Consider the following 11,460-nt stretch of genomic DNA (forward strand, 5'->3'; position numbering starts at 1 on the left):
TGGTTAAATAAAGGTGAAATAAAAAATAAATAGTTTAAAACGATAAAAAATTCCAGCAACAGTGATGTTATTGTTGTCATTATAGTAAAAAATATAGACAGAAAATAGATATTTGTTCATTTATTTCGTTAATATATTGTTAGTTTAATTTTTTTTATAAATACATGTTTAAGTCACTTTAAACTATAAATCAGAAAAACCTCTTGTAACAGTCGTGTTACATTTTTTCAGGGGGACTTTTATTTAGACATTTTGCCGAATGATCACATGACCTTAATGTCGCTTGTTTCACATTGCCAGAGAACAGCGAGTTTTGTTACCGCTGATTCCATTGAGCTGATTCCCCCTTCACTACATTGCTAGGCTACATTATAACCTCGAATGGATACATCTGACGGGCATTACAGGCTACATTATAACCTCGAATGGATACATCTGACGGGCATTGCAGGAGGGACAAATAACGGTATTTTTATTGAAGGGAGTATTGGCAGATTATGAAATCTGACCATTGCATACAATATATGTATTTTATGGAATTTCCATTTGTTTGCAATGAAGACATCTCAGATGGAGAAGATAAACGGACACAGGAAAGAAGCGGTATAATATGCACTCTTGCAAGCATCTCTTAAATAACATAATTTCGGCGAAAATGGTCGTAGAACTTTTGAGTTTTCCTTTAACTCATCTTTCAAATATATTTTCCTGACACCATAAGCTACCCTGTTGCGATACTGAGCTATGGTAATGGGTGAAACAGTGGGCGTTCATAGCCAGGGCCATAGTCGATAGTTATAAGGCAATGAAAGGAAACGGCTTTGCATAAATCCTACACCAGGACTGCTGCGTGAAGATGAGAGGCTTGCCCTTCTACCAAGAGGACGATGACAATACATCCACTGGGCATGACCAAAACATTGATATGGGACCTTGAAATCCATGCCTGAATCTCTTTTGTCCTATCTGCCCTTGGAGGGGGCGAGATAGAGGAGACTTTCCTCTTTGACTCAATATAAAGGAGAAGAGAGCATTCACATCTGAGAAATGGATAAACTCACTGTCATATCAGGATGTCTCTTTCTAGCAGCTGATATCTTTGCTATCGCCAGTATTGCCAATCCGGACTGGATCAACACAGGAGATGCTGCTGGTAAGTTAGGTGAGCTAATTTAACTTAATTGACTATTTACTTGACAGCCATGCACACACCATCTGTCTACCGTTGGTGTCTAGGCTGCTACAGCTGACTGTCAATAATGTGCATTGACACACTATTCTTCTAGAAATTCACTTCACATTGGCCAAACTTTTTGAATCACACTTTTTCCAAATATAACACTTTGGCATTCTGGTGTCCTTCCTCTTGACAGGTCAAGGGAGCTTCAGAATGTACCGAGGCCTCATCTAAGACCTTCTAAATGTTGTGTTACACCTATAGCCTTCCTGCTCTCTTTCTCCCTACATCCACATCATAACTCTCCAAAATACAGCTGCTGATAAATGATCTGCCCTCTACTTTTCCGCCCCACCATGCTCCTATACCCCATGTCCCTTCAAGGCATATACGCCTTCCTGTACCAGCTACTCACCTCCGTTGACAAATAGTGTGTCAGACTGAGCGATGTGAAGTGAGTGCCACTTATCCAGCTATGCCCTTGGAGGTCTGTTCAGCTCTCCACTCACTCTCTGTCTGTTATATGCATCTGACACAGACCGACTGAGGCATTGGCATTTCATCTACAGTCACCAGTCTGAGGGCATGGTAAAGTGAAGTGCAGCAGCAAAGGTAGGCTACTGCTTTTTTTGCTGTTGTTGCTACAGCTACAAAACAGGCTATTTGGAATGAGCTGGTGACCTTTAAGCTACAGCTGTAGTCAGCAGATTGTAGTTCTGTGCTGTGGCCTACTGCATAAACGATGGGGTGACATTTTCCCCTGGTTGGTGTGAGGTAGGAAGATGTAACTTATTGAGTCCTGTGTTTACATTTTAACGGTATCATTTGTGATCATACTTTTTTAATGTTTTTTCATGTACACCGGGACAAAGAATTAAAACATAGGAAGGACCAAACTAGAGATAATATCCCACTTCCCTCCCACAAGACCACCAACATCACATAATGATGATGAGGTTTTAAAACATGGTTATAACAATGTTATAACTGTCGTATGTGCCCAGCACATTGAGAATTTATGCAAACCTGAAAATGTACAATTTATAGCCTACATTACACTGTTACAACAGTCCATTAGCATTCAGGTAGAACACACAATGCACAGAAGGAACAGAAACATGCTTGACTTCCTTTGTGAGACTTCCTCCTTTCATCCCACACAACAGAGAAGGTATGAAATCAAGCAGGGTTAAAAGCCTTTTGTTCCAGCCTAATTTGCCTGCTAGTAATTACCAGGTGGAGAGAAGCATTGTTTGTAAATGGAGATGTGTGGAGTCTTTCCTGATGAGGTCCGCTGGGAGGTAGAATTCTTTCAGATGAAGCACTCACAACTCAATTATCAAGGAAATTGCCTTGACTGGAAGGCCCTGTTTGTATATCTGAGGTCCAAACATATTGTTTTGTTCATGTGAAATGGATAAATGCATAGACCTAGTTGTTCCTGCCAATTAAGTTAATTTGCCAGTCTAGCATTTTGGCAGCACCCAGATGTTGATGCTCATTGCTCACAGATAAGATGTTGACAATGACATCATCAGATTGGAAAATGTTATTATAAATCCAAAAGTCTCTCTTTCATCCCCTGAACTTTATCCTGGAAAGTCAGCATCATGGTTTATTTGTTGACAGCAAACCTCTGTCCTCTCTAAGTAGTTATCCAGGAGGTGAATCTTTGAACAAGTTTATAGAGGTGTGTGAGTTATACTAACGTGCCTCCTGGTTGTTACGCAGGTATTCTGTAGTGAAGTCTGTAGCAGCAGGGGACTGACTGGGGCTGCATGGGGAAGTGTTTACTAACTACAGACATTGGCCCACAATCACACACAGTCACACACACCTCCCTGTGTCTCAAAGCCCTGGCAATCAGACAAGCCTGATGTGTTACGCATCTAAAACAGTCCCAAGAATTAGAAATGGCCTCCAAGAGTGCCAAGGAACAAAAAGTAGCATTTAGATCATTGACAAGCTATGGAATGGGTGTGTAAGCTTGCTAAAGGGAGGGAAATATTGTGTCATGACAGCATATAGTTAGAATAATAGTAGAGAATGATTTATTTCAGCTTTTATTTCTTTCATCATATTCCCAGTGGGTCAGAAGTTTACATGCACTCAATTAGTATTTGGTAGCATTGCCTTTAAATTGTTTAACTTGGGTCAAACGTTTCGGGTAGCCTTCCGCAAGCTTCCCACAATCATTTTGGCCGATTCGTCTTGACAGAGCTGGTGTAACTGAGTCAGGTTTGTATGCTTCCTTGCTCGCACGCGCTTTTTAAGTTCTGCCCACACATTTTCTACAGGATTGAGGTCAGGGCTTTGTGATGGCCGCTCCAATATCTTGACTTTGTTGTCCTTTAGCCATTTTTCCACAACTTTGGAAGTATGCTTGGGGTCATTGTCCATTTGGAAGGCCCATTTGCGACTAAGCATTAACTTCCTAACTGATGTCTTGAGATGTTGCTCCAATATATCCACATAATTTTCCTTGCTCATGAAGCCATCTGTTTTGTGAAGTGCACCAGTCCCTCCTGCAGCAAAGCACCCCCACAACATGATGCTGCCACCCCCATGCTTCACGGTTGGGATGGTGTTCTTCAGCTTGCAAGCCTCCCATATCGATGGTCATTATGGCCAAACAGTTCTATTTTTATTCTATTTTTCATCAGACCAGAGGACATTTCTACAAAAAGTACGATCTTTGTCCCCACGTGCAGTTGCAAACCATAGTCTGGCTTTTTTTATGGTGGTTTTGGAGCAGTGGCCGCTTCATATCCTTGCTGAGCGGCCTTTTAGGTCATGTTATGTTATGTTAGGTTACGATATAGGACTCGTTTTACTGTGGATATAGATACTTTTGTACCTGTTTCCTCCAGCATCTTCACAAGTTGGGGCGGCAGGGTAGCTTAGTGGTTAGAGTGTTGGACTAGTAACTGAAAGGTTGCAAGTTCAAACCCCCGAGCTGACAAGGTACAAATTTGTCGTTCTGCCCCTGAACAGGCAGTTAACCCACTGTTCCTAGGCTGTCATTGAAAATAAGAATTTGTTCTTAACTGACTTGCCTAGTTAAATAAAGGTTAAAAAAAGAAATTTAAAAAAAGGTCCTTTGCTGTTCTGGGATTGATTTGCACTTTTCGCACAAAAGTAAGTTCATCTCTAGGAGACAGAATGCATCACCTTCTTGAGCGGTATGACGGCTGCATGGTCCCATTGTGTTTATACTTGCGTACTATTGTTTGTACAGATGAACGTGGTACCTTCAGGCGTTTGGAAATTGCTCCCAAGGATGAACCAGACTTGTGGAGGTCTACAATTTATTTTCTAAGGTCTTGGCTGATTTCTTTTGATTTTCCCATGATGTCAAGCAGAGAGGCACTGCGTTTGAAGGTAGGCCTTGAAATACATCCACAGGTACACCTCCAATTGACTCAAATGATGTCAATTAGTCTATCAGAAGCTTCTAAAGCCATGACATAATTTTCTGGAATTTTCCAAGCTGTTTAAAGGCACACTAAACTTCTGACCCACTAGAAATGTGGTACAGTGAATTATAAGTTAAATAATCTGTCTGTAAACAATTGTTGGAAAAATTAACCGACTTGCCAAAACTATAGTTTGTTAACAAGAAATTTGTGGAGTGGTTTAAAAATGATTTTGAATGACTCCAACCTAAGCGTATGTAAACTGCCAACTTCAACTGTCTCTAACTAATGAAAGGGTTTATCTTCAAAACAAATCAGCTAATGTAAAAAAACACCATTGATGGGAAGTTTTCCACTCAGATTTCTGTCCGGTACTATAACATGATCTGTATCACGGCTGTTCATATATTATTAATCTTCCATACATTTGTGATTCTGGTCATTGGGAAGCAAACTGGACCACTATAATGAGTGAGGAAACATGACACATTAGTTTAGTTTAGTAATGATGAATTATATTCATTAGGATGCTATGCCAATAGCCATGGCATAACAGCTGTGGTCAACTTTACATACATTTACACTAGGCCTGCATGTGTGTCTTGACATCACAGGTGGTTGGTGGCATCTTAATTGGGGAGGATTTTCTTATAGTAATGGCTGGAACTGAATAAATGGAATATAGAATACATCAAACAGATGGTTTCTATGTGTTTGATAACATTCCATTCAAGCCATTATTATGAGCCGTCCTCCTCTCAGGAGCGTCCTGTGCTTTACACTAAATTGCTATTACTAAGCCTCAGTGCTGGCATCTAAGGACAAAGTTCCAGTCTTTGGCAGCATACTCACATCAAGGGCAGTATACTATGTCCTTAAACCTTTGAGGGATGCTCATCATATAAGTCCATACTCATTCTCTCCCTCCCCTCCCCTCCTCTCTTTAGTGATGTACAGTATGTTCTTGTTTCAGAGCCATAATGGGGTATTTGTAAGTCTCAGCAGGACTGGACCGATCTGTCCAATTACTAAATTCATCTCCATCCATCTCTCTAATCCAATAGACAAAAAATGATTGTGCCAAGGCCACTGTTAGTTCCTCTCTCCTCTAGCCGCTCTTTCTCCATCCTCTGTTCTTCTCTCTGCTCTGCCAAAGCCTCTGTTCCTCTCTCCGCTTCGTCCCGAGCCACTGAAAATGACAAGGTGCTGGCAAACTGCTCGCCTCATGAGAAACAATGATTTAATTTTACATTTCTCTCTCAAAAATCTATACTGGTGAATTGTCCTTAATAGCTAACGAGGGGGTTGAGTGTTGCTGAGTTGACATACAGTGGCAAGTCAAAGTATGTGAACCATTTGGAATTACCTGGATTTCTGCATAAATTGGTCATAAAATTTGATCTGATCTTGTTTAAGTCACAACAATAGATAAACACAGTTTGTTTAAACTAATAACACACAATCAATCATACGTTTTCACGACTATATTGAACATACCGTGTAAACATTCACAGTGTAGGGTGGAAAAGTATGTGAACCCTTGGATTTAATAACTGGTTGACCCTCCTTTGGCAGCAATAAACTCAACCAAACATTTTCGGTAGTTGCGGATCAGACCTGTACAACAGTCAGGAGGAATTTTGGACCCTTCATCTTTACAAAACTGTTTCAGTTCAGCAATATTCTTAGGATGTCTGGTGTGAACCGCTCACAAGGTCATGCCACAGCATTTTAAATGGGGTTGAGGTCAAGACTCTGACTGGGCCACTCCAGGAGGCGTATTTTCTTCTGAAGCCATTCTGTTTTTCATTTGACTTTTACTTACTGTGTTTTGCGTCGTTGTCCTGTTGCATCACCTAACTTCTGTTGAGCTTCAATTGGCGGACAGATAACCTTACATTCTCCTGCAAAATGTCTTGATAAATTTAATTCATTTTTCCGTCGATGATAGCAAGCTGTCCAGGCCCTGAGACAGCAAAACAGCCCCAAAACATGATGCTCCCTCCACCATACTTTACAGTTGGGATGAGGTTTTGATGTTGGTGTGCTGTGCCTTTTTTCCCCACCAATAGTATTGTGTGCTCCTTCCAAACAACTCCACAGAATGTCCACAGAATATTTTGCCAGAAGCGCTGTGGAACATCCAGGTGCTCTTTTGCGAACTTCAGACGTGCAGCAATGTTTTTTCTGGACAGCAGTGGCTTCTTCTGTGGTGTCCTCCCATGAACAACATTCTGGTTTAGTGATTTAGGTATCGTAGTCTCGTCAACAGAGATGCTAGCATGTTCCATAGATTTCTGTAAGTCTTTAGCTGACACTCTAGGATTCTTCTTAACCTCATTGAGCATTATGCACTATGCTCTTGCAATCTTCTTTGCAGGACGGCTACTCCTAGGGAGAGTAGCAACAGTGGACGGATGAACATCCAGGCTTTTAGAGATACTTTTGTAACCCTTCCCAGCTTTATGCAGGCCAACAATTCTTAATCGTAGGTCTTCTGAGATCTCTTTTGTTCGAGGCATGGTTCAGATCAGGCAATGCTTCTTGTGAATAGCAAACTCAAATTTTGTGAGTGTTTTTTATAGGGCAGGGCAGCTCTAACCAACATCTCTAATCTCATCTCATTGATTGGACTCAAGGTTAGCTGACTCCTGATTCCAATTAGCTTTTGGAGAAGTCATTAGCCTTTGGGTTCACATACTTCTCAAACCTACACTGTGAATGTTTAAATCATGTATTCAATATAGACAAGAAAAATACAATAATATGTGTGTTATTAGTTTAAGCACACTGTGTTTGTCTATTGTTGTGACTAAGATGAAGATCAGATCAAATTTTATGACCAATTTATTCAGAAATCCAGGTAATTCCAAAGGGTTCACATACTTTTTCTTGCCACTGTATTCTGAGTTGGGTCAGGGACAGACAGGAAGGGTGGAGTTCGTATACGATCTTGTTGTCGAAAGCGTTATGTCTTCAGCAGGCCTAACTAACTGACATAATTGGACCCACCAGGCTTTGGGGCAGGAGAGCAGAGGCTCTTAGGCAGTGAGTTACTTTCTGATGTAAGGCCTCTCTTCCCTCTCTCTCCTTTATCTTATCTCTCTCTGTGGTGTCAGGGGCTCTGGTCCTGAGCCATCTGAGTCTTACGCCATTGATTGATTCCTCAGGGACCCCTGGCATTGGTTCAGGGCCTAGGAGTCCCACTCTTCAGCCTTGTTATTATACCAACCCTCCTTGAGCTCTACTTTGTGTGGTCACAGGGGACTGGAAGTGGAAACCGGTGTCACCAGGGAGGTCATTAGTCCAGTCGTGATGTAATGCCGTCATGCCTCATACAGATCTTAGCTTATCTAATGGTGACACCATCACAAGTTGAGGGATATTTCATAACTGATGCAATCTGCTGCTCTGGGTTATGCTTCTTCTAATAAAACAATATGTACATCTTGTGGTGGGACAGCACAGTTGACCAGCGAGAGTATGCTATGTGTGTGATGAAAGATACTCTCCCTCTGTGTGTCTATGTGATTAAGCACTCTCTCTATAGGTGCTCTGACAGCGGGACTGCTGGTCGTGTGTGATCTAACCTTGACTGATCTCTGTCTCTCTCTCCCTCTCTCTCCCTAGGTTCCCTGACGGTAGGCCTGGTGCGGCAGTGCCAGACCATCCACGGTCGTGACCGGACCTGTATCCCCCCGCGGCTGCCCCCAGAGTGGGTCACCACCCTCTTCTTCATCATCCTGGGCATCATCTCCCTCACGGTGACCTGCGGCCTGCTAGTGTTATCACACTGGTACCGTGAAGCCACTCGTTACGCCCGCTGGATTGCCTTCACTGGGAGTATGTTTCATTTGGACTTATTTAACGGTTATTCAACCAGGCTGGTCAATGGAGAACCAGTTCTTGTTTACAGTGACGGCAGAGAGACAAAAACCACAATAGGATAAATACAGAAACTAGCCAACAACCCTTTCATTCATGAGTGGGGCCAGACATAACCCCCCATTATCCCCTATGTGGGCTCTGGTTAAAGTAGTACAGACTAGGGAATAGGCCAGGGTCATTTGAGGCATAGCCATTAGTTGGCCTACAGCTTCAAAGCACCTTAAGATTCTTGTTATATCACTAATGGATGTTAGCGAATGGATTAATGTCACTTGGGTTTCATTTTAGGAAAAGCTTTTGTGTGGTAACTGTGTCTGTGCTGAGTGGCTCCTTGAACACGTAGGTTACAGTAAATGGGTCTGTTGCTATTTTAAGAGGGAAAGAGACCATGGGGCTGCTATTAGCAGACCTAAAATCAGTAGGAGGGATTTTAGTGGTCCAAGGGATATGACGGAATAACATTCTTTGTTATTATTATACTCCAATAGGTTATTTTAGCTGAATAATTATTGGGCAAAAATGACCTTGAGGTATAATAATAAAGTAATGACAATGTAAATTGATTTTGTTGAGCGCTCATGTGTAAAGATATATATTGTTAAATATCTATGGTCTATTTTGATATTATGGTCTATTTTGATATCAGAAAGGGGGAGTAATGTCTGAATTAGTTTATTCTGGGAGTTATTGATCATAATGACTAGACATAACTGTGTGGTTTTAGGTATTCAGACTATTCACACTACATGATAACATGACATACAGTATGTCACTTAGATCAGGCTTCAATGCCGATGAAAACGCAATATAAAATTTAGCCTGACATTGTGTACACTGTTGCTGCCTATTTTTTCAATGTTGTAAGAGACATTGCTCCCTAAATTGTATGCATTGTGAATAGTGTTTTTAAGACTACTGTGTTTCTAAAATGTTTTCTCTCTCCTCCACAGTGATCCTGTTTTGTATGGCGGCTCTTATATTTCCTATAGGATTTTACATCGATGAAGTTGGGGGACAACCTTATAAACTACCCAACAACACAGTGGTGGGGTCCTCATATGTACTCTTTGTTCTATCTATATTTTTCACTATAGTGGGACTACTGTTTGCAGGAAAGGTCTGCTTGCCTGGGTGACATATTGGACACTTAAGTGTCCCGCTTGCGTCGCCTCATTAGCTAGCTTTTGAGGTGGCGCCATCGGCTAAGACGCTTAAGGAGGGCGGCTACGTGTGTTTTGTAAGGCAGAGGTCCTGAGTTCACGCCAGGTATGGGCCAAATCGTGAGGAAGTGGTACTGGCTAAGCAAGCAGCGTGGCAGCATGACGTTTGAAAATGGATGCCTGGAAGGGAAAAATAGGAACTGTGAGAAACACACTTTCTCTGTGTTTGTGGAACTCTCTGATGCACCTTTGGATGACAGGTCTCTACAGCCCCTAGCCCTGGTCCCATAGGACAGGTAGTAGGCACTAGCCTGTCTGTGGTCATAGATATGGGAGGAATGGACACCTATCCAGTCCCTTCACAGATCAGTGAACACAGAAGTTTTGTTCCACGAATAGAGTGCCTTTTCGGGTAGTGTAACTTTTTATTTCACCTAATTTTAACATTTTGTCATAAAAAGCACGTTTTAACGTCATAAGAAATATGTTTCTCCAACTCCTTTTGAGAAAAAAATATTTAAAAAGGAATCATTTCACCATATTTAAACGAGAGTTCAGTTGACGTAACAGGGTTGACCTTAAACCTGAGCGACATGAATCACTAATCAAATGAAATAAATAATAAATCTTCAGAAATCACTTTGTCAAAGCAACAAATGTTATTAGGGCTTTACATTGGTTATGAACACTTGGGGAAAGTTGGGGATGTTAAGTGGGTTAAAATCTTTAAGTCGGACAAAAATGACATGGGACATGCCAAAATGATCACAAGTCAGGATAAGACCCAGATGCACAGTTCGAATCACAGATGTTTATTAACAAAACGGGGCAGGCAGACGACAGGTCAAGGGCAGGCAGAGGTCGGTAATCCAGGGCAGAGACAGTAAGGTACAGAACGGCAGGCAGGCTCAGGGTCAGGGCAGGCAGTGGGGTCAAAACTAGAAAAACAAGAAAAATGGGGTAGAGAAAGAAACAGGAGTATGGGGAAAACACGCTGGTAGGCTTGACGAGACAAGACGAACTGGCAACAGACAAACAGAAAACACAGGTATGAATGCACAGATCAGGGTGACAAAAAATGGGATTTTCTGAGAAATCAATGTATTTTAATTTAAAACACACTACAAATATTTTTTCAAATGTTTAGTTAGAGTGTAGATGTATATAGTGCCTTCATACCTCTTGATTTATTCCACATTTTGTTGTTACATACAGCCTGAATTCAAAATGGATACACACAATAGCCCATAATGACGAAGTGAAAACATGTTTTTAGAATTTTTTGCAAATTCATAGAAAATGTCATACAGAAATATATATTTTACAGAACTATTCACACACCTGAGTCAATACTTTCTAGAAGCACCTTTGGCAGCTGTGAGTTTTTCTGGGTAAGTCTCTAAGAGCTTGCCATACCTGGATCGTGCAACTTTTTCCCATTATTCTTTTGAAAATTCTTCAAGCTCAGTCAAATTGGTTCTTGACACATCATACTAAAATGAGTGTCCCGGATTTAGGTAAAGAATAATACAAAATGCTCTGAGACCAGGTTGGTTATAGAGCAGCAAAGCACAGCTCAGAGCCAGCTACTGGCAAGCAGGGACAAGGTTGGGCTGCTGAGAAGGTTACCGCTCTCTCCCACTGGCCCACTGTTGATAAAGGTCAAGCAGCAGTCATTCAAAAGCCTTTCTGCTCTGACCTTCCCTCCATGCACAGCGCATCACAACCACTGCTATTATCAGCCCTGCGGAACACTTAAATCTTGGATTATTATTTTTGTTGTGTACTGTATGTAGGCTGCTGTGTCCTTGGCTGGGAT

The 11,460-nt window shown here is 41.5% G+C and overlaps 1 protein-coding gene across 2 annotated transcripts; it reads left to right on the top strand.

Moving 5' to 3' along the window:
• The first annotated feature begins 291 nt into the window (after nucleotides 1-291).
• On the top strand, nucleotides 292-10,560 carry LOC112224483 (uncharacterized protein C16orf52 homolog B). 2 transcript variants are annotated; one of them, XM_024388062.2, is made up of 3 exons: nucleotides 292-1,162; nucleotides 8,224-8,436; nucleotides 9,432-10,560. In XM_024388062.2, the coding sequence occupies exons 1-3, from the start codon at nucleotides 1,048-1,050 to the stop codon at nucleotides 9,614-9,616; spliced, it is 513 nt and encodes a 170-aa protein (XP_024243830.1). In that variant the 5' UTR covers nucleotides 292-1,047; the 3' UTR covers nucleotides 9,617-10,560. The 2 variants fall into 2 exon arrangements, with proteins under 2 accessions (XP_024243830.1, XP_024243831.1); XM_024388063.2 differs by having other exon boundaries at nucleotides 293-1,153; nucleotides 9,432-10,559.
• The last annotated feature ends 900 nt before the right edge of the window (nucleotides 10,561-11,460 follow it).

The sequence above is a fragment of the Oncorhynchus tshawytscha genome, linkage group LG25 (assembly GCF_018296145.1).
Source record: "Oncorhynchus tshawytscha isolate Ot180627B linkage group LG25, Otsh_v2.0, whole genome shotgun sequence".
NCBI classification, from domain to species: domain Eukaryota; kingdom Metazoa; phylum Chordata; class Actinopteri; order Salmoniformes; family Salmonidae; genus Oncorhynchus; species Oncorhynchus tshawytscha.